Source organism: Falco punctatus (genome assembly GCF_963210335.1).
Source record: "Falco punctatus genome assembly, chromosome: 2".
Classification (NCBI taxonomy): domain Eukaryota; kingdom Metazoa; phylum Chordata; class Aves; order Falconiformes; family Falconidae; genus Falco; species Falco punctatus.
This window is the reverse complement of record NC_137581.1, coordinates 6,563,979-6,588,301: the sequence shown is the minus strand read 5'-3', so window position 1 is coordinate 6,588,301 and position 24,323 is coordinate 6,563,979. Positions and strand designations below refer to the sequence as shown.

Sequence of the window (24,323 nt, the reverse complement as noted above, 5' to 3'; positions counted from 1 at the left end):
GCTGTGCGTTGTGTTGATTCCTCACTAGTTTGGGTCTGGTGTGTTAATGTATATACTGATTTCTGGTAATGCTCACCGCTCGCCTCGCAACTTGTGAAGCACTTTTATATCACAGGGGGTCTGAAAGGTGATTACAGAACAGAAGGAAAACGGGGAGTCTTAAGCCAAGCAAAAGCAAATACTATTTCATTAACTGAATGGAACAGCTTGAAATAAATATCTAATGTTGCTATATTTGTAGTGTTGGTATTAATCAAAGACAGTGTAATGGCTTTTGTAATATTGCTGCTGGTTTGAGGATGCTTAATAATCAGTTATCGTGATAAAAACATTTTAGTCAATGACCTTCTCCGTCATCTGGGTTTTCCCATTAACTTTGGCAAATCTGGACCTGCTCAGAGCCCATATAAACATTTTTTTGAGGAATTGTGTAGTCCAGACAGATTGCATGTACTAGTGGCATGGCTTCTGGAGATCTCACTAGAAGTTAGTGCCTTTGAAAACTAATTTAAGCAGAAACAAAGCTAAGATAATTATCTTAATGTGTGCAATTATGCTGGATTAGAGCCCTGAGTGAAAGAAGCAGTTCAAATGCGGGCCTTAGTGTAAAATCAGAATTATTTCTTTATGTGGAAGGAACAGTGATCAGCTCCTGCCACATCATTTCTCATGAACACTCATCTCCGTGCTGTTCTTGTGGAAGTTCGTTATATGGATATTAAGGGGAAAGCACCTGGATGAACTCAGTTAAAGCCCAAGTCAGAGTCTAACCTATCCCAGTTAAGTTTGTCAAGGAGCCACGGGTGACACTCTCCTTCCTACCTCCAGTATCTGCTAGTTTATATATGCCTTTCAAACACACAAAGAGTTTTTAGGCACCATGGTTGCATGCTGGGGCTTTCCCTCCTCCTTCCAGAGCCCAGATGAGAATGACACTGGAAGTCAGATGTACTGAAGCAATGAGGAGCTCATGGGGCATGGTCCTGCTTTACTTGCAAGGGATGAGGTAGGGAGTTTGCAGCTGCCTCCTCCCTTGCAGGCTTAGTGCTGTAAGTCCAGGACTAAAAATCCTTTCGCTTGCCTGAATAAAATTGCTCATCTGCTCCCTTTCTTCTGCTCAGGGGACTCCAGAGTTGTTCAATCTTTGCAGCATGAGACACCAACCAAGCTTTTAGGGTGAGAGCTCCTCTCCCCAAAGCCTTGGGAGAATAGCTTGGTTCACATTGCCAAACCCTTAGTGTGTGGAAGAATGTCTTGCCAATAACCTCTGTTAGGAAAGCAAGGTGGAGGGGGCTGTTTAGAGAATGGGATTAGATTAACATCTTTCCCCCAAACTCTTGCCGTGCTTCCCATTTTCCAATGAATTTTATATGTACCAGGTATCACTGGCCACCTGCTGTCGTGCTGATGGAGGCAAAGTCACTGCTGATTTCTGGAACAGCTAAGCCCCATGGCATAAATCCTGCTGGGGTGAACCAGCCCCTTGTATATAAATAGCTGTGGTTGAGAGCAGGGCAGAAGCTGGGGCTCTTCTTGCAAACTGGAATCAAAATAATCCTGGCTCAACCAATATGAAAGTATGAAGAAACTTTTTTCCAGCATAGAAAAGGTTCTAAATCCAAACCGAAACAAAACAAAAAGACCCTTAACCAACAACTGGGAATGTTGCAGGAAAAGGAGTCAGGGCTGCAGGAGCGGATGGAATGGAGTGAAGCATGAAAGAAGGGAAGCGTTTGGCACTAGGGGGCAACGTGGTATCAGATAAATGGATGAATGCTTCCCTGGAAGACAGTGAAATATGGGGACAAGAGCATGCCACCAGGCGGAGGAGAGACTTAAAAATAACAAGGCAGCCTGGTGAAGCACAGCGGAATGAGAAATTGAGTTTTACTGCCCTTAGTCATCATATTGACTCTGTGGCTCAGCCCGAGAGGGGAGTGGGAGCTGAAGAGGAGAGTGTAGCTGCTGGGGTTCGATCAGCCAGGCCAACTACAACAGTCAGACACAAGCTTTTCCTGAATGGAGGGGACGTGACAGAATCGTATTCATCATCTAGGTGCAGGAAATGGGGGGAAATAAATATAATCTCCTGGCTGCCCGTGTTTCAAACCAACCTCTGGATTTGTGACATCTATAGATTTACATCAGAAATGCTGTTAGTCTCTTGCAAAACAAGTGTAGAAGCTTTTGGTCCATAAATGCTGAGTTGATTCAAGTCTCGGCACAATATACATAGAAGAGTTACCTCTTAAACCGCTCCATGTCTGTTTAAGTGTGACAGAAAGAAAGGGCGAAAGAGCATTTTGGTAACTCCTGATATATAATTTGCTAACAGAAGCCAATATTAAACTACATAATTGGTGAAATAACACTGTTTTAAAACCTATATAAATAAGTTTTTAGATTTGGACCCTGTATTTGACCAACTTTGATCATACAATAGATGGAAGATGAATCTAGACTAACAGACTGCTGAAGGTTATGCTTAAAACAGCATTTAAAAGCTTCTTTACAGAGGAAGTCATTTTTAGTCCATCCAGAATGTGAATATACTGGCCTAAGCTGCTCAGTACGCACAGATGGATCCCTGGCCCTATGGCAAAACCACCAAAACGACCTGGTGCCTTCATCCAGAGCAGATTGGCTGGATCTACACCACAGAGCATCTTTCTCCTCTGAGTCCCATGGGAACTTCAGATAAAATAGTTAATTAGTGCATGAAATTGTTTACGAAATACTGTGAGGATTGTGTTGCAACCTGCCAGAACTGTGTTTTTTATATTTGTGTGGTACAGTTGTGTCCACCTAATAATTTGCTATGAATGTAAAAAGCAGCCCTGTTTTACCTTCTCCCAGGCTCTCCCAACTCTTCTGCCTGTCCCACATAGGAGCTGCCTCTGGCACTCATCTTCATGCTTTCACTGAGCTAATTTAATTTGCTAAGTTTGCTTGTTTTGGTATGTTAATTTTTTGTCAGTTCAGTGAAAGAAGAAAACCCATGGTGGAGACCAACTGGGCACCAGATCTGGTACAAGCAAACCAGCAGCAGCTGGTAGGAGCAGGATGACCTATTCTGTGCCACGGGATCAGATTACACTGTCCCAGCTGGATCACTGAAATGCACCCTTATTCCACTTTAAATTAATAAATTATTGATATGTAACTTATGTACACTGAGAAGATCTTGACAATCAGACCTATCCATTCATTAAAGCCAATTACTGCTTTTGATACTCAGAATGTAACAAAAACTTTCAGTAATTTTTGGGTGTTCCTCCCTTCTCCTCATCCCCAAAAATAAGAATTTTGAAAAGTTGAAGTCAGGTAAAAGGAAAGCTGTAGCAAAGATGCTGGAGAGATTTTGAAGTGTTCTGCTTTTCCCAGGGAAAGCCAAACTTCACCTTCTTGGATTTAGTCAAATCTGCATAGTAAAGCTAAATGCAAAATAGTTGAACATCATTGGAAATAATAGTCAAAATGAGGTGTTTTGCAATAAAAGCGCAGTTACTTCTAAGTGGGAATGAAGTGAATAACTAATTGACATTTCCGAAATGAGCTGTATTCTCATTTACTACACTGTAAACCAAGAATAATTCCACTGTGTTTTACTGCGTTAGTCATGTGAAAGTGATAGAACTGGATCAGAATCTGTTCTTTGCTTTATTGCTGGGTATGAAGAGTTATGAGTTGAAACAGCAGTATGAATCCTTCTGAACAGGCAAAATTGTTTCATTTAAGAAACCATTCTGGATACAATAAAATTGTGGTTGGAGCTCATTTTGTCCTTATGCTATGTGGGACAAAACTGCTTTTAGTGCTGTGCGTGTGTTTACAGCCTTTGGCACAAAGGGATTCAGTTATTTTCTGGGATCCAGGTACTTCACTAAAACACATAATTATATCTGTGGCATGGTAGCTATATTTTGTAGTAAGACATAATCAAACCCATGAAATAATTACCATTATTCATAAAAAAGTTCAGTGAAAAGAGGCAGCACAACTCAGTAACATTAATTCAGTCTTCCTGGTTGGGACAAAAGGTCCCTCTGCCCGGTGACCTCCCTTTGAAGGCACCAGAGAGGCGCTTAGGGAAGATGGCACAGACTGGGCAAACATAAATTCTATTTCCTCTTGATACTTTCCCAGCCATTAAACTTTTACAGGGACTATGTGAACCAGAAATGGTTTTTATGTTTCTAAGTAACACCCAATAGATTTCATTTGTATGGGCTTGCCCATTCATCCTTTGAATCCGTGCAGAATTTTAGCACTGGTAGTATCTTCTGATAGAGTCTCACATCTTCCCTATGTGTTATCTGGAGAAACACCTTCTTTTGTTTGCTTTTAACTCCTCTTTCATATGATACCGCCTGTTTCCTGTACTGGAAAAGACAGTAAATGATGAACCCTGTTCACCTTCTTCATGTAAGAGATTTTTATGTACCTACACGTCATATCCTCCAGAATTGTCTGTTTTCCCACACTGAAGAATTTTGTTAATCCTTCATTTTATGGAAGCCTGACTACAACCATCCCACAAAACATCCATATGCAGAAATTAATTCATAAAGGGATAAATTGACCTTGTGTTTGTTTCATTTTAACCTAAAACATAAGAAAAAAATACACAGGGTTTTTGTGATTTTGAATATGTTCCAAGTCAATCCTGTGAAGTGACCATCATTTTGTTTCAGTGCTTCTTACTTGAGAATAATATAATTTGAACTCTTTGAATATAGTAAGCAGACAGGTGTCATTGTTCTAAGCACTTTCTCAAGATTTGACAGCTTTTTATTTCATGCATCATTCGCCCCTTGCTATAGTAAGCACACAAAGTAACATTTCATTAATTCAAAGTTAAAAAGCTGATAGGATATTGAAAAATAATATCTGGACCCAGGCACATTGGTAATGAATTTCATGGTATTGTGGTACACCGAGTGATGCTTACACCACTGTAGAAATGTACTTACTGCAACATAAATAAGAGATTGAACTGGATATAATTTATTAATTTTGTTTATGGCTCAGAACTTTGACTAAAAACACCAAATGAACCAAACTCCAACGTTGTACAGAAGATGGACCTTAAATGGTGTGCATCAAAAAAAAGATTATCAGGATACAGACTTTTGCTCCCTTCATACTAGCTATGAAGAAGTACAAGGAGAGTCTCCCATGTGAATCTTTCTGAACAGATAACATTTGCTTTCTCCTAGAGGCAGTGCCAGAAATATTGCTGACTTCCAGGGTGAGTAGGATTTGCTGTGACATGTGTCACTTACATTACTCAAAAAGTGTAAGCAAGCAATGAAAATCGGGATTAATTTAAATTTGCATCACAGGTGGTGTACAGTATTGACAAAGGGATTTGAACTGCGGTTGGCTGTCAAAATGGCACAGTGGTTATACAAACACAAGTGAATCCAGCATCATACCGGTGTGAGGCTGTTTGCTAATGGTGCTGAAGTGCTGATGGCCTGCAAATGCTGTTGTGGTCTTAATACTGAGGTGCACATTTACATTAAAGGTATAGAGCTGGAAAAAATAACCACTTAAAATTTTATAATTAAAAAATATTTATTTAAGGTTGCCGGTGCAGCATCCTGATATTATAATCCATAATGATGTCACTACATTAAGTTTTTTTCACTAAATGCTTCTATCTGATAGATTCATTTGAACAGCAAACACAGATATTTCTATTTTCTGAATTTCAATTGTTGCTTATGAAAAGTACAGTAGCATTTTTAAAAGGATTGAAAAAATTGTTAAAATGGAAAATTATGTATAAAGCAATTTAAATGAAACTACTTCATCTAAACATCAAATGTATTGTCATGAGGTAAATTTTCCTGTCAGATGCATTTGGAAATGGAGAACAACTTTCTAATATCAACATGTGCATTTTAAACATAAAAAAATCCAGTAATATGAAATAGAAAGGGAGGAGAAAAAAAACCCCAAACTAGCCCCAGTTTATGGATAGGCTTTGTTTCTTAGACATATTATTTAACATACTTTATATAAAAGTGGATTCCATTTTTTTTTGTTTTGGTAGCTTTTCTAATTCTTGGTTCCCAAGTCCATCTGGGGTTCATATATAGCCAATGACAAAATGGAAGTGATTTATTTCTGGGCACTGGGGCTTCCTTCACTAGCCAAATGTAGTGATCCGGTGCCATCAGCCATGGGTATTTCTAGCCGTTGGTAGAGAGCTGGCAGATATGCCTTAGAACTGGACAGAGACCTGGCAGCTACTGGAGGTCACCTCAGCCAGTGGCCTTGAGTCTCAGGGTAGGAGTCAATTTAAATGCCTACGTATGGAAGCATCCTGCATTGCTTCCAGCTGCTGCAGCAAGAAGAGGTGGATCTTTGGGAAGGCCTGTGGCACATCTGCCTGCACTGTACAGATGTCCTGGATATCTCTGGGCACCGTTGGTGGCAGTAGGCATCTCTCCTGCCTTTAGGCATAACAGGTAAATGGACTGCACAGGTGGTCTCTGCTGATCTGCCTTTGGGTGCCTACTTTAGGTGAAGCAAGTCTCTCCACAGGCTCCAGTGACTATGCTGGCCAGCTCTTTGTTTGCTGTGAGACAGTGGACAACAGCACAGATGTAGACATTGACATTTAGTGGGACTTAGCAGTGTTAGGTTTACGGTTGAACTGGATGGTCTTAAAGGTCTTTTCCAACCTAAATGATTCTATGATTTAGGCACTTTAGGCATTTAGGCATATGTAAACATCCATACTGAAAGTCAGTCCTACCCTAGATGGTAGTTACTCACTCGATTCAGTGCACATTGTGCTCACAATAAAGAGCACACTCAAGAAAACTATGTTATCGAATAGTATTTTTCAGGACAGGGTGCGTGGATGCGTGGGGGGGTGCATTTTTGAGGGTGATTTAACTCTTCAGCATGTCTCCTTTGTTCAGTCAACCACTGCACTGTGTAAAGCTGAAAGTATTTTTTAGCACTACAGATGTATCTTTTTATAAGTGATGTTATTTTTATTGCAACCACTCCTGAGTGCTTTTTTTCATGATTTTGGAATAGGTAGTGAAGGAAGAAAGTTGGAGTGGTGGGGAAGGTGGAGAGGTGGGTTCTGCTTCATGCACTTTATATACATGGGCTGTGATTAAGTAAAATAGCTCAACTTGTAGTAGAAACACATCATAAGGGTTGTGCTTATCTTTATGTCTTTGTAGTCTATAAGCAATCTTAACATCAGGGGTATGCTAAAAAGGCTGTCATGAATAAGGACAACTTTTAACAATGGTATTTCCAAACTAGCATCATGAAATGGATAACTGCTAGTGATAGCAGGACATCTGAAATGTAACACAAGATAGAATAAGGGAAGTTGACTCAGAAAACATGCTCCAATGCACAAGTCTGGCATCTGTGTTAGAAACGTGTATTTATTCTTTGGGTGAAGCTAAGTGCAAATTTTAAGTGCTGAGCCTAGTGCAATGACCACTTTGCATGAGGTTTCACTGTAATCTTTGACAGCTATGTGAACAGGAAAATCTAGCTGGGTGGAAAGGAATACACTAACCATAAAATGTAATCAACATGGAAAATAAGAGAGCTGTTCTTACATCCATGGTTTGGGGAAAGAGAACTGAGAAGCAGTTTTCTAACCCTTCAGGCTTGTTAAGAAACACATGAAATGCAATTCCAATTTTAACAGCAGAGTAGCCAGATGGACTTTAGGATAAAGCGTTCCTGGAGGAGGAGAAAAAAGAAAGTAAAATCTCCTAAATCCAATGAGAAGCTGGACCGATCAAGGAGATTATAGTATCAAACAGAAGCTTGATAATTATTCTATAATTTTGCAACTCTGTATCTCATTTAATGTAATATTTTAACCTTTTCCTTAATAGAGTAAACCAAATGCATTGTCTTTCTTCAATTTTGTTTTATGGAAAGTCTGGTCATTGAGTAATCTGTCTCAGCAAAGAGCTCCACTCCTTTGAGCATAGTGACTCTGGGTAGCAGGAAATGGAATGATCAGGGAAGATCTACCAGCCAACATCGGTAGTAGATTCCTGGAAAGTAGATACTGGTCAGTAGTTATTTCACAGAGTAATAATGCTAGGATATGGAGAAGAGGTCTTCCAAAGCGTTTGTGAGGAGCGGTAAGAGTGGTGGCAAGGTGACTTCTGATGTTGTGAAAGACTATCGGTGCATGTGAGACAAGGAGCAGTTGCAGCTCTGCAAGTCCCTGAAGGGACTGTAAAGCTGTTTCTCAAGATGTCTGAACTTCCCAGAATTCCTGGGCTAAAATTTGGTTTACCACATCTTTAAAAAACAGCTTGGGGCTTGCCTATTTCTGCACATGCTCCTTTTTTTTTGCTGTATCCTGTGATCCAGAAATTTTAACTTAATTGCTGGTAGCCTAAAAAGGGGAATATTGAGCACACCTTGTCTACCTTATGATTTGCATTTTCTATCAACTTTCTGACATCACTGGGTTTTCCCCAACCTTTCCTCCCTTTCTTAACAAGAAAAAACATTTAAGTTGCAATCCTTCTTGTGATTCAACACTGGGTTTTTCAAAGCATAAAATGGCATCATGACAATGCAGCTTACCAAGGTCTCTTGCTGTGACTGATGTAATTAAAGACCTTTTCCCTAGATCTTGTGTATGATCATTGAAATTTTTGCAAGTATCCAGCTGAATGCAAGGGAAACTTCCATGAACATGGCAAACTAAGAAGTTTAAATTATTCAGTCACGCTTAAAAGTTTTGTTTTAACAAGGGCAAGAAAAATACATGTTCTGTTGAAACTGAAAACCGAGGGTCAATACGCTTTCATTGAAATGCTTTCCCTGAAGAGCAATGTTTATTATAACTTATAACTTATTAAGCTTTCTGACTGATGCTGTGCAACACACAATGAAAGAAAATCAGCCCAGAGGATCTCTTCCAGTCACGGGAACAAAGATCAGATAAGGATGTAACTATGGCTGCAGACAGTGATAATTCACAATGTTGATGTGGAGATGAAAACGAAAGGCTTTATTGTTGACCCAGCCAACACAATACTCATCCCTAGGTACAGCAGAGAAAGCTTTGAGTAGCCCTTTATCTGGGACTGAGGAAGGCATAAGCAGAGGTCAGAAGCTAGTTCCTTCATGGATTGAATTTAGGTAGGGAAAAGATGAGTAATCTTCTGGTCTGTTAAACTGGTATGGGACAAGGTTTTGGTGAGTCTGTGGAAAAGTGAATTTGGGAGCGAATTACATGAATCTCCAACGTATTGGAGGTGGTCCTCTTAAGCACTAGAGCACATAGAGGGGGATGAGAGGAGGAGACAAGAGGATGTGGTGCAGATAGTATCCAGCTATTGCTTGGGAAGTGAGCGTTTCCTTTCATACTTTGTATGGCATGAACCATATACTCCTCTTTACAAATACTGTCTTGAATTAATGAAGGTGTGTATTAAACTCTGTTCATGGCAATTAGCAACCGATAATCATCATTAGTTTGTTGCTATCACCTGATCCTTCTTTTTGGGGTGTACATACATTCTTATTTCCTTAAAATTGCAGTTACATCTTCCTTGTCATCTGTGGTACATTATTCGATCTTCTCGACCTCTTGCAAGTATTTCAGAGGACTCTTTCCATTAGTTGTGTCTGATGTTGGCAACATCTTCCTGAAAAAAAAATCTTTTAAAAATATAATTGTGTTGTACTGAAAATTACAGTACATTATCTCCAGTACAATAATGAGAGCAGCATGAAAACTTGCAAATAAATGGTAAAATAGATTATCACCCTTTCACACACATTTTTTAGATATTTTGCAACATTATTTCTTTCTGTAATATAAAGTCAGGAATGTGATAAATGGCAGTATAATTTATTGTTGTTTAGCAGACACTATATATTATTAAGGTTTACAAGACTTCTATGTCTTGCCAAATATGTGAGGAACACCAGGTAAACCGTTTTGGAAAGTGTCATGGATGCAAACAGCTGATAATAGAGCCAAGAATGATGCTTCTGGGCACTTCCTTAAACCCAGATGTTGATGGGTGTTCCATATAATTTTCTTTGCAAGTTTGCTTTTGCCTGTTTCTGTGTCTTGTACAAGAAGTATTCCCCATGTTTTGTTTCTTTCAATTATTTTACTAGAAGGGTATTAGTTGTAGTAGTAGTTCACTGTCTTATGCCAGTGCTCAGAGATTTCAATGAACGATAGACTTCATGACACAATGCGTTATAATCGCTGTGTGCAATTTCCTATGGGCTGCAAAAACCTCATTTACTAAGGAGTTAATGATGTAGAAGTGAACAAATGTTGTGAGGCTCTTGTAGCTGCTTTCTCCACTGGAATTAAATTTACTACAATTGCCTGGAAAGCAGCGTCCTTACTCCAACTCAAAATAAAACATTTTTCTTTATTTTTTTTAATCTCACAGTTTGAGCAAAAACTAAGTTATTCTCATCTCCTTGTCATTTCTATTAGGGATTTGAATGTTTACCATTAACATAACATTAATTCTTCAGCTCTTGGACTGTTTTGCAAGTCTTCTAATTTAGTTGTGGTAGAGCAACATACTAGCAGCTAGCAATGGTTGACACTAGTCAAACAAAAAACCTTACAATATCAGTAGAATGTGGGTAAACAGTTGAAATTGTTCCAACGTTTTTCTCTCCAGGTATAATCCCAAATGAGATCCCAGGATTACAGCTGGGTATTTTGTTTTTAGGCAGGAGACAGGAGGGAGACTGCAGGATCCTGGCACTGCAGTTAGGTTGATCTAGAGCACTGCTGGCTTGTGACTTACGATGTACAAGATCCACACTTCAGATGATACACTATCAATACCTACGCTAGTCATCCAAACCCTGTTACAATGCAGAATATTGCCAGCTCTGCTGTTCCAAGAACTGACTATTAAAGTTAAATGTAAATTGCCAGGGTTGGGAGTGCTTCCCCATGCTTATGTAAGATAAGCAACCTAACCTCATCCTCACTTCTAAGTCACGGACTAGCCTTTATACATTTCATGTCTCCATGAGATGGGAACCCTGGCTGTCAGGTTGAAATAGAGTTCAGCTGCACAGACATTCTAGATGTCCATCTCTAACATGTTGGATTTTGTTTGGAATGTGTTTGGTTTTTTTTTTTTTCCTCTGAATATGATGAAGTTATCACATTACAAAGCTTCACATTTTGGAATTTGATCCAAATTTGAATTGGTGTTGATGAGGGCACCAAAAGACACATTTCAGCATGTAGAGAGATGAATGAGGATAACAGGGCTTTGAAAGGGCCAGTTGAATCTGGCAAATCAACAGACGGTCCCAGGACTGGTGCCACAGCCAGGGCTTCGGCTGCTTAGACCATGGGACCCACTTTGAGGAACCTGGTCTGCTGGGGGCTGATGGGGTCCATCTGTCAGAGAAGGGGAAGAGCATCTTTGGTCATAGGCTTGCCAAGCTGGAGAATAGGGCTTTAAACTAAAGTTGCTGGGGGAGGGGAACTTCAATCCATCCCACTCCTACCAGTTTGATGTCAGTGCCAGCAAGAGATGCCCAGGGCCTGGAGAGGAATCACAGGTCAGCAGGAGAGCACCTGAAGAGCAGCACAGAGGAATTCTGCCACCCAGCCAGTAAGTCAGCTCCATCAGGGGCCCAACTTAAATGCCACTATGCAAATGCACGTAGCATGGGGAATAAACAAGAGGAGTTAGAGACATGCATACAGCTGCAGGGCTGTGATCTTATTGGCATCACGGAGACATGGTAGGATGGCTCCTGACTGGAGTGTTGTAATGGAAGAATACAGGCTCTTCAGGAAGGATGCTTAGGGGAGACAAGGAGGGGGTGTCGCCCTCTATGTCAATGATCAGCTGGAGTGCATGGGGCTCCACCTAAGGATGCAACCAAGAGTTTATGAGTCAGTATTAAAGGGAGGGAAGGAACAGGTGACTTCACAGTGAAGGTCTGCTACAGGCTGTCCAACTAGGAAGACCAGGTGGATGAGGCCCTCTATAGACAGATAGGAGCAGCCTCACGGTCACAAGCCCTGGTCCTCATGGGGGGCTTCAGCCACCCCAATATCTGTTGGAGGGAAAACACAGCAGGGCATGAGTAATCCAGGAGGTTCCTGGAATGCATTGATGGTAACTTCCTTCTCCAAGTGCCAGAGGAGAGGTGCCATGCTGGACCTTGTTCTCAGCAACAAGGAGGGGCTGGTGGGGAATGGGAAGCTCAAGGGCAGCCTTGGCTGCAGTGACCATGAAACGGTGGAGTTGAAGATCCTTAGGGCAGTGAGGAGGGTGCACAGCAAGCTCTCTATACAGGACCTGAGGAGAGCAGGCTTTGGCCTCTTCAGGGATCTGCTTGGTGGAGTAACATGGGTTAGAGCCCCGGAGGGATGAGGGGCCCAAGCAAGCTGCTTCATATTCAAGAATGTCTCCTTCAAACTCAGGAGTGATACGTCCCAACAAAGAGGAAGTCAGGCAAAAATGCCAGGAGGCTGCGTGGATGAACAAGGAGCTCCTGGGCAAACTCCAGCACAAGAGGAAGCCTACAGGCATGGAAGGGGGTGGACAGGGGTGGACAGGTAGCCTGGGAGGAATACAGAGAAATTGTCTGAGCAGCCAGGAATCAGGTTAGGAAAGCTAAAGCCCTGATAGAATACCATCTGGCCAGAGACATCAAGAGCAACAAGAAAGGCTTCCATAGGTACATCATTGATAAAAGGGAAACTAGGGATAATGTGGGTCCTCTCTGGAAGGAAACAGGAGACCTGGTTATTCAGGGTATGGAGGAAGATGAGATACTCCATGACTTTCTCACCTCAGTCTCCACTGGCAAGAGCTGCAGCCACATTGCCTAAGTCACAGAAGGTAAAGGCAGAGACTGGGAGAATGAAGAACCACCTGCTGCAGGAGAAGATCAGGTCTGAGACCATCTAAGGAAATTCATTTCATGGGACCTGATGAGATGCATCTGTGGGTCAGGAGGGAAATGGTAGATGAAGTGGCTGAACCACTATCCATCATATTTGAGAGGTCATGGCAGTCCAGTGAAGTTCCCATTGACTGGAAAAAGGGAAACATACCCCTGATTTTCAAAAAGGGAAATTATGAAGATCCAGGGAAATACAGACCAGTCAGTCTCACCTCTGTGCCTGGCAAGATCAGCAGATCCTTCTGGAAACTAAGCTAAAGCACATGGAAAATATGGTGATTGGTGATACCCAGCATTGTTTTACTAAGGTCAAATTGTACCTAACAAGTTTGATGACCTTTTGTAAGAGTGTTACAGGACTGGTGGATAAGGGAAGAGCAACTGCTGTCAGCTACTTGTACTTGTGCAAAGCATTTGACACTGTCCCACATGACATCCTTGTCTCTACATTGGAGAGACAAGGATCTGATGGATGGACCACTCGATGGATAAGGAATTGGGTGGATCGTTGCATTGAAAGTGTTGTGGTCAATGGCTTGATGTCCAAATGGAAACGAGTGACAGGTGGTGTTCTTCAGGGGTCAATATTGGGACTGGCACTATTTAATATCTTGGTCAGCAACATCGACCAAAATAAGATTGAGTGCATGCTCAGCAAGTCTGCTGATGACACCAAGCTGTGTGGTGTGGTTGACACACTGGAGGAAAGGGATGCCATCCAGAGGGACTTTGATGGGATTGGGAGTTGGGCTCATGCAAATCTCATGAAGTTCAACAAGGCCAACTGCAAGGTCATGCATGTGAGTTGGCTGGGCAGAGAATGGATTGAGAGCAGCCCTGAGGAGAAGGGCTTAGGAGTGTTGCTGGAAGAGAAACTCAACATGGTCCAGCAGTGTGTGCTTGTAGCCCAGAAAGCCACCCAAATCCTGGGCTGCATCAGAAGCATGGCCAGCAGGTTGAGGGAGGTGATTTTCCCCCTCCGCCCTGCTCTCATGAGACCCCACCTGCAGTGCTGTGCTCAGCTCTGGAGCCCCCAACATGAGAAGGACGTGGACCTGCTGGAGTGAGTCCAGTGGAGGCCACGGAGGTGACCAGAGGGCTGGAGCCCCTCTGCTGTGGAGACAGGCTGGGAGAGTTGGGGTTGTTCATCCTGGAGCAGAGAAGGCTCCAGGGAGACCTTAGAGCAGCTGCCAGTGCCTAAAGGCACCGACAAGGACGCTGGAGAGGGGCTTTCTACAAGGACAGGCAGTGACAGGACGATGGGGAATGGCTTTGAACTGAAATAGGGGAGATTTAGATTAGATATGAGGAAGAAACCCTTCCCCGTGAGGGCGGCGAGGCGCTGGCCCAGGCTGCCCAGAGCAGCTGTGGGTGCCCCATCCCTGGCAGGGCTCAAGGCCAGGCTGGACGGGGCTCTGAGCAACCATGGCAGGGGGTTGGGACTACATGATCTTTGAGGTCCCTATCAACACAAACCATTCTAGGATTCCAGGATTCTAGGATGACAATACAGGGTGATGTCAGCCTAAGTACCTGTCATCTCACACCAAAATTAAAGCTCTTACTTTAAAAAATAGTAGCATCAACTTTATGAGAAGAAAAAGCCAGTCCTATGGAACATGTTAAAATTTTTCCTATCCCAAATCCAGCCATAGACAATTACTTTTCACTAAAAATTATGAAACAGTGACTGTAGTTGGGGATGATTCATCAGTGACATTTCCAAGATATGCATCTTCCTGAACAATAACAGAAATAAATCTTCCAGTATCATATTCATATGCTTCTTGATCACAGTAAAATGCCAAAAGATTAACCAGATACCAGTTAATGCTTCATGGATCTCTGAATGAGCTGAACAGGCAGTGTTTTACAAGAATCGGAAACTGTTTCCTCCACTAGAGACAATAATGTCTCTAACTACTTCAACAATTAAAATCATTGTAGTGATTGTGCAAAGTGTATTAATTACCGTTGTTAATTGGAATCCATGAATCAAAAGAGGAAAGCTGTTATCCTGTAAGCTGAACCTGACTTCTCTGAGTACAGTGAGATTTATCTTCAAGGGAAAACATGAATTCAGATGCTTCTCTTCAGTATTTACTATTTGTGTCACACTAACATTGTCCTAAGATTGGTTTTAAAAATTGTTAGTCTCTGCTTTACTTTGTGGCTCAACTGCTTTTATAAATTCACCCAAACGCTCCCCTGGAGGATAAATTCAAGGCACTGTGACATATTCTAGGGTCTTTTGTGTCTCCTTTGCCAGTTAAACCTGGTCTGAGCATGACTATTAACTATGTAGCTCATAAGGAAGTCTACTAAAGAGCCATAATGTGGCAACCCTTTCTGTGAAGTTAAGAAAGGGCAAGAAGGTGAACAGAAGAATTCAAGGAACTGCATACCAGGAAGGGAGACTATGATGATCCAGCATCAGGTATGATCAGGTCCTGGTTGCTGTCATCCATAAACTGGGCTTTTGTATCTTGGTGCTTGCAGGTATGTGTCACCAGCATCCATCAGTGGACTCATCCTTCAGAGAATCCCTGAAGGTGATAGCACTAGTATAGTCCATCAGGAAGCTCTTAAGGAGATAAAGGAAAAGAAAATATTTATTTAGAAGCCATTCTTGGGAGCAGAGCACATTAGTCAAAGGCCACTGACAGAGCACTGAGGGACAGGATCTTTCCTTTACCTGATTCTATAAAACCTTAAATATTACCAGGGTGCATAGTTTGTGTGGTGGCTTCTTTCTGGAGGAGCTGGTGGAACTCCTCAAGGAATGAATGTTACTTCGTGTCTCAAGTTGTTATTCCCATTTTTGGCCTTGCTTAGAGGAAAATGAAATGGGTAGGTAAAGATTAGATAAGATTTTCTTTAAAAATCTTATTTTTGATAGTGAATATGAAGATAGAATAGAATTTTGTAGCTGTTAAAGCAGCTGAGAATCCAATTTAGTCATTTATTTTTCTAGATTGTATCCTCCCTTGTAGTTTCTTCTACTTTATAATTGCAGTGCTGTTTTTTGTAAGTGCATAAAAATAAAGTGTTATTGTCATGTTCCCTTGAGTAAATTACTGGCTACATTTTTTGGGTAACTGACTATTGTAATTATGTAACGCGTATACAGCATACAGGCAGCTTTATGCATATAACTTTATATGTTAGTCATTGAGTTACACTTCTTTATATATATATATATATTTTAGTAAGATGTGACATTTCCACTATTTTGAATACTTTTGGTGAAGAACATGATAGAAAAAGTAAACATACCAATGTATTCTTAGTTTAGATTTGTTGGCTTGCTTTTTCCCTTGGGCTTTTTAAAATCTCAAATTGATAGACAATATTTTGTATATGTGTCTCTCTCTTATTTTTTTTTTAAATTGAATTGTTGTGATGAAGAAAGTATGCTTACCTTTTAAGAAAAAAAACCCTCCTAGTCTTTGAAATTACGGGGACCTAAACTGCAATGTATGTTTAATAATAATGAAGTATTGACAAGAAGCAAAAGCTATGGAGATTTTAAATCCATTTTTTCATTTCAATAAGTTAATGAAGAAATGTACTTATACCAATCTAAGTTAGCTATTTCTCTTCTGAACGGTTCAACAAAAACTTGAAGTTTTTACCACATTCAGATTAGAAGCTTGATCTCCCTTTTATTGTGAGTCATTTTACTCTGTCGAGAAATGGATGCCAGAAGTATATGTCAACTTTCCAGAAAAACAATTAATATTTTACTGTCAAAGAACTTTCAGACTTTTTCCAGTGGCCAAATGACCTCAGCTGCCTCTTACCCTGTTGTCAAAGTCTTAAAAAAAACCCAACCAACCAAACAAACCAAAAAATGGGGAGGTTAATACACTGGCTATTCCACATCCCTTAGGAAAAGTGTAGGCAAATCTTATGTGTGTAAAAGGTTAGAATAAATTATTAAATCCTTCTTTGATTTGCATGTTCAGCAAGGACACCAACAATTATTTTCCACTGCCATTTCCAGATGTCTTTCCTCCAGATGTCTGGAGCTGGGGTTAGTCAGATACCATCAGGTCTGCTCAACATCCTGCACAGCTCCACAGGCTAATCAGGCAGAGGTGACCAAACCAGCAAGGTGTTGCCACCAGTTCTTATGATCTCAATAAGTGTTGTAGCTATTGAAGTTGTTGTTGGTTTTATTGGAAATAGATTTATTACAACTGTTAATATCATTAAGTGGATCAAAAGCAAAAAAGATGTCTTCTGCTGGTAGGATCCTGATCTTTCTGAGCACGTCAAGATTCATCTTGCAGGTGACCATACTGACGCACGTTCATAGTTTCTACTTTGTACATGAGTTTAAGTTGGCTTTCATGTACAAGCTTTTGGCACTGTATAGATGTTTGTAAACCATACTAGTTCATGGTTCAGTACCTGGCTCTGTGTACTCTGCTGTGTGAAAATAATGTCATCTAACGGCTGCTGCTGCGAATCGAGCTCAGAACAGCTGGGATGGTCTCATGGATTCTTCCAGTGATGATCTAGTGATCTCTTCTGTGACTTCTCTTCTTCTACTATGGATTACACCCAGCACTTACTGCTGCAGCTCAACAGGGAACTGTAGAGAAAATAGCACAGCATGTATATACTGACTGGGGTAGTTCACATCTCTGCCTGCTGCTTCTTTACCTTGCAGACTGTTTTTTTCTTCTAGTACTATCTGTGGTAACCTCAGCTCTATTAATTACTTCTCTGTGGAAACACACAAAGAAGATGCAATTTTATGTAGATATTTTCAGGAATCCTTTGATAAATGTTCACCTAGCTGCCAATAAATCCATAATTTCTTTCTTGATCCTGTATCTTTCCAGTTTTGTAGCTCAAATTCTGTTAATACTGTCGACTTCTCAAAGGAAAGATGTTGTGAAAGTTGCAGTATCCTTAGCTGTAACTGGTGCATATCCTTCCATACACTCTATTATCCTTATCATACTCAATTCAGAACTGAAATTGGCATTTGGGATCCTTTGCCAGCATTTGAAGTGCCATTTGGAAAATATGACTCTAAGCCCCATATTATAACTTGAGAGAAACACTCTCCGGTAACAGACTTGAAATCAAGACTTTTAATTTATGTATTGTTTCACCATCTTTTTTCTTAGTAACTCTTCTTCTAGAGGTTTCTGTGATTAAACCTCCTTAACATTTTGAAACATCTGAAATAACATGCATTTTTGCCTCTCCTACACCACTCTTGCTCCTTCAATCTTACTTAACAGACTGAGAATAAAAATGCACTGAAAGACAGCAATGCACTTGAATAAGAAAGCAAGTACAGGATGCTTTGTGATTTCAGATTCTCAGTTTAAGACTGACACTGAATGATACATTTAAATTGAAGAAAATGGGGCTAAAACAGACAAAATTTACAGAGCTCACCAGTATCAGTTCTCTGCTAAAGGATCTTTCACCTGAGAAGATTAAAATTGCATTAAAGACATGTTGTACAAGCCTTGGTTAGTGTGACATGCAAACAGAATATGCTTCTAAACATGAAAAATCAGCTAAAATATAACCTAAGGGAAGATTAAGATTCGGAAACATACAGCCAATTAATATAATCAAATTATATTTTAAATCAGGTTTATTTGTGTTAGGATTCCAGTAAGTATATAGCAGTTTAGTGGTTAAAAACCTCTTTAAAATGGATACGTATGTTCAAAACATATTTTATGTTATTTCTTTTGGTTTTCTTGAAAGTGTATTATAAGGTGGTGATTAAAATGCAGATAGATGCAAGTTCATAGATCTACCTGTCCACTGTAGAAAACCTCCTTCTTGTTGACTGTTCTGATCACAAATTTGCCTTTTTAGGTGATTTGCTGTTGCTTTGAGTAGTTGCGAGTTCTTTCTAAGGCTGTTCTCTTTTAATATTTTATGTTACTATGAAGTTTCACATGAGGTTGATGAAATATGTTCCAGAAATCCTGTCGTGTTTTATCAAATAATGTGTTAGATGATTCTTAGCTTACCTCAGGTATTTTCATGCTGTATATCCTCTCTGCAGGAATTTAGATAATGCTAGATTATAAATCACAATCATGAGAGTTTCAGTCCCATCTATAAAAGTAATGAGCAGGGTAATTCACTCAGTTGTTGGAGTGTATCGGCTTCGATTTTTGAAACGTTGGATACTATGCTTTATAAAATGCTTTGAAATCAGTATTTAACAATATTAGATAAAGGGTGAACATAATAATTTTAATTGATACTTTAAAATATTTTTTACAACAAAACGTATGTTAATAGGAGACATAAATCAATGCACTGTGTAATAGGAAGTGATATGATTATTAGTATGTGTAAACAGTGGGGTCAAACTGCATACCAGGGAGGAAGGTTGATTAAACTCATCAACACGTTTGGAGGTGCAGTACAACATGTCGTAAAACTAAGATTAACATAACCAGTGCTTTGCGTGCTGCATGGAGAGAAACCCACAGCCCCTCGAGAGCCCTGCCAAGCCACCACCCTGCGCTACAGCTGCATGCCCTGCCAACATGGACCCAGATGAGAAAAGTCACACAGTGATAACTTTTTTGGTCTTTTTTTCCAGCTGGCAACATCATAAAAAGAAAGCCTCCTGAAAGAAGTGAGGGGTTCTTTGGTGTTGCAGTATTTGGTTTTTGGTTGGGTTTTTTTTGTTTGTTTTGGATGGTTGGGTTGGTTTTTTTGGTTGTTTTTTTCTTTTCTTTTTTTTTTTTTTTTTTTTTTTTTTTTTTTTTTTTTTTTTGATTTGTGTCTTTTTCTGCTTTTTGGGGTGGTACTAGTAATGGGTTTTGAGTTTTTTGAACCGGATCAGGAAGCTTGGGTAAAATTCATTTCCCCAATGAATTAATTTATCTCTAGGTATTCATAAAACCCATTTCTGGTGGCAGCCTCAAGGAAAGGGAGCAGAGTCAAGTATGAAAATAACGACTCCTGCTCAGCTTTTTCACTGCTTCCTCACCTTCAGGAGGGGGAGATGTGAAGTAGGAGCAATGATTAATAAAATATCCTTCAGTGCTTCCAGGGGAGAAGTGGACAAAGCTCAAGCACTTGATGTCTTTATATTGTGTTGATGAAAGTTTTGTTATACACAGCATAGAGTGAAATAGGTGGCTACATAAATTAGAATTTTAAATGACTGAATTGGTAAATAATTAGCTTTGTCCTTTACTATTCTATCCTTCCCCCAAGCTTCAATTTATTTTCATGTCTTCTTCCACAGTGGATGCAGTTTTCCATTTATTTTCTGATCTTACCCTGCTCTTTGGATTTCAACCTTTCCCTTCCTAAAATCATTATCTGTATTCTCTGCAGATCTAGCCTTCTTTTTCTGGTACATTTCAAAAAAGCTTTCTGATTATTATTTCACAAGAAAATGTCATGCACCAAATTATAGCAGGCTTGTTTTTATAACTAGTTTATCCCAAAAAGCAGATAAATAAATCTGTTGAATGTTTTGGCAATTACTGTTTTTTCACAAAAAAAGATACAAAAAGAACTTTGTTGAGATTTCATTGTCTAAGAATTGTTTATATGGTGATTGAAAATAAGGCTTAGTTTACCAGTATATTTCCTCTGGAAGTTTGCAAGTTGCATGAAATTTAGACAACATGAATAGGAAAACACTGCCTGCAGTTCGTGTCAGGCCAGTAGCTATGGCAGCACCAAGATCATTGTAAGGATGATGAAAAAGATGGTTAGTGCAGTTGTTCGTACTGAACTACATGAAACCCAAACTTTTCTCCTCAACCTTTTTAGTTTTCAGCACCATGGTGCTTGCTTTTGTAGGTCAGGATTCATCACAGTATTCTTTCCAGAAAAAGCAGTGTTTTGTTGTGCAGAAATTAAGGGATTGTAATCTCAGTAGCATCTTCATGAGGCTTGCAAATTTCTCCCTGCCAGTCTTCCAACTTGTGAATCAGAAAGGAGAGCTACTACCGACATTCTGGGTTTCAGCTGCTGGTCTGCTTTGTCACATCTTTCCTTTTGCCTGGATCGATCACAGGCTGTGCCCGAGCAAATCATCAGCTGGGTGGCAGGTATGAACTCTGATGTCTCTAATATTAATACCTCACTTCTGCTAACCATGGAGTCTTCCTCTTTCTTTCTGATTTGTTGGTGTTCTCCATGTTGCTAATCGCCTCCCTGCAGAGGTACACAAGGCAGCACTGTCAGCTCCAGGGTTCCCAGAACAGATGTTCTCAGAAATGTCACTGAAGCTCTGATTTTCTCTATCGCCAGTTTTCTAACAGTGACCATGAAGCCTTCGACCTTCTTTGAATCTGACAGCATCATGGTGCTAATTTATTCTGATTAATTTTGGTTACTTTCAATAGCAAAATAAGGTTCAGTGAAGATGCCATATTGTACCGATCTTTTCTTGAAATCTGACTTCCCACCTTCCTGCAAGGTCTGGAGAGAAGTTCTGCCTTTTGGAAGATTTTATAATAGGATTATAACCTGGGATTTTATCTCTATTTATTTATTGTCTTCCCTATCGTAATGCTCAGCCTTCATTTCATTAATATCACAAGGACAATTTCTTCAATGTTACAAAATACTTCTCAAAGCTAATCCCTCTTGCCCTCAATATTTCTTATGCTATTTGTTTCTCATTTGAGGACATCCATATGGGAGGTCATTGGAGCTTAGTTAGGTGTATAAATAATGCTGTTCATGAATCTGTCAGACAAATACTTCATACAAACATGGGTTTTAAGGGTTATGAGAAAAAGAAAAAAGGGAAGAAAAGAAAAAAAAACAAAGACAAAAAAAGAAACAAATGAAAGAAAAATGAATAAAGAAAAAACAAAAAGAAAAAAGAAAAAAGGGGGAAAAAAAGAAAAAGAAATGGAAAAAAAAAAGTTTGGCTCCTGAATGAACGTGCAACTGGTTTTGACTATCTATGAACATTAAAAAACACAAATTAACTTCATGTTAATACCACTTTTTAGCTGAATGCTTCATTATTTTCAGTCTGCCATTTTGCCTTCCTAATACATATGCTTTTGCAATGACACAAAAAGAACTTTAAATTGGCCAAAATAATCATAATTTTATCACTTACTGGGCAAGCTACAATGGAAAAGAGCACGGAGAATTTTACAACCAGAGTTCCTGACACTTACAAGCAATTCAGAGCTCGGAGGATTTTGTCTCATTCCTAAAACTTTGCTTGTTCCCACCCTGGGAGACCCATATCCCTTCCCCAGTGTCGAGCCTATCTGTGTGTGAGAGGACAGGGACAACTTTTGCCATCGGAAAACAGAGCGGTAGCATGGATGGTGGCTACAGTGATTTGTGTGGGCTTTTGAGAAGGGAGAGAATGAAGAAGTTGCACAGATCCATGCCCTTCACTTTGGCTGGTCTCTTTTCACAGTGCAGGTGAACAACCCAGGGCAACAGTGCACCCTCCCCCAAGCAGACATTGCTGAACTGGGACCCCCGCACCCAATGCTCCATTGCAAATCAGGTTTTTTGCTAGCATAGAAAAAGCGGAGGCAAACTGCTAAAGAGGACTAACGACATGATATCATTATCCCTCAGTTACCTCTTGGGGAGGAGGGGTGAAATTAAACCCTTTCTGCCCTTTAGGCTCTCAGATGTGATATTGTGATGAGATTAAGATGGATGAGTGAATTCATAAATTAAAAAATTGATTGGTAGGTGATTAGACTAGATTTTTTATTTTCTTCCACCCCCTCCCTCCTCTTTCCCCCATGTCATATTTGCATTTCATTTTTTCCTATTATTATTATTTATTATTATTATTATTATTATTATTCCCCTCTCTACTGGAGTCTTTTTTCCTTTCTAGAAAAAAAGATCTTTAATTTTTCATTTATTACCCATCTTTCTTACCAATTCCTCTAAAAATCTTGATTGTTTTTACTGCTGTTGTTGCTGTTATTGCAAATGCATACTAATGAAATCAAACTGAGTTCATTCCCATATTTACTTTATTCTAATAAGCACACAATAAAATACAGCTTATTGGTTTTGGCAGATTTCTATTTTTTCTGTTGTGACAACATTGCAAACACAGTTACTCCCTTTCTTTGTGAAGGTCTTAAAAAAAATCCCACATGCTAAGAACTTGAGATATTTGAAGTTTCCCTTTCAAATCCCACTTCAGTCAGTTCTGCTTTCTTGTCCTTTCCCATCCACTTGCTTTCTCTTACCCCAATGCTGATCTATTTTTCTTTTACAGACTGCTGTGTTTCTATTTTCTTTCTTGTTTTTTTCCCGTCTCTTTAAGATTGTTCTTAAATTCCCTTTTCTTTCTCCTTCATCTCTTGAGTTTTAATCCTCACCTGTTAGTTCCTCAAACATTCTTGTTGGGTTTTATATTTACACAGTTTGTTTCCCTTCCAGAGTGGAGATGATCATCCAAATATTTCCATTGCCTAGGATTAAGATAAGAAAGAAAAAGAGGAAATAAAATGTAGCTGCACATATGCAAAGAGCAATGTGGAAGTTTATTCAAACACTCGATGTATTATTAAGAATAAATTATTTTAATTATTTGCAAGCTGAGAAACATCGAAAAAGAATCAGGTATTTATAGACTTGCATGCTTTCTTAAATAAGACAACAGAAGTCTAGCTATTCTAATTAACTCTAACCATCAGAACAGAAGGAAATCAATTTTTTCCTGTGGAATTTCTGAATCACCCAATAAAGATATATAACAGGAATTGTGAATAGGCATTTGTTGACCTCATTTGATAAATCATAAGAAATAGACTATGAACTTTTATAAACGTGTTCAACTAATAGAGGTTCAGTCCTCTAACATGCATATAGGTATAATTTGAGTGTCAATGGACAAATAAAGCATGTTTCTCCTGCCTGAGATACCCAGAGCTTTCTCTGGGAATCTGAAGTATTGCTATTGAATGTGTAGAGCAACATGCCTGTCCCTGCTGAATAACTAGGTACCTATGGCTCAGCTAAATTCAGTAAGAATGGAGAAAAGATGTGATCTAAAAGAAATTCTTTCTCATTCTTAAGTCATGTTTGGAACACATCCGCAGCCAACCTCCTTTTCCAATCTTTTTTTTTTTTTTTTTTTTTTTTTAATAATTCCATGAGCTTGAGCATTTTTCTTGAGCCATTTCTCCGCTCAAGCCAGAGTAATAGAGAGAAATTTTCCCAAAAGTATCCCCTGCAAGAGATTATGCTGAGTTATAATATCTCTTGGCTCAAGTTCTCTGAAGAGCTAAGTTCATAGGTCCTCGGTTTCCTGGCACTTACTACAGCCAGTCTGTGATTGTGCCAAAAGTCAGCTCTGAATCACATTCTGTCAAAAGAGAGTTCAGCTTTTTGAAAACGAATGACAACTCAGACATTGT

The 24,323-nt window shown here is 39.7% G+C and overlaps 1 protein-coding gene across 1 annotated transcript; it reads left to right on the top strand.

Moving 5' to 3' along the window:
- Positions 1-1,715: 1,715 nt before the first annotated feature.
- LOC308059141 (uncharacterized protein) lies at positions 1,716-24,037 on the top strand (the record flags this gene model as incomplete). The annotated part of the gene is given in 10 exon segments (XM_080376078.1): positions 1,716-1,997; positions 2,978-3,052; positions 13,287-13,831; positions 15,439-15,491; positions 17,034-17,170; positions 17,172-17,315; positions 17,321-17,392; positions 17,398-17,451; positions 17,454-17,567; positions 17,569-24,037. Coding segments are annotated over 10 exon segments (1,911 nt in total). The 3' UTR covers positions 18,004-24,037.
- Positions 24,038-24,323: the final 286 nt, after the last annotated feature.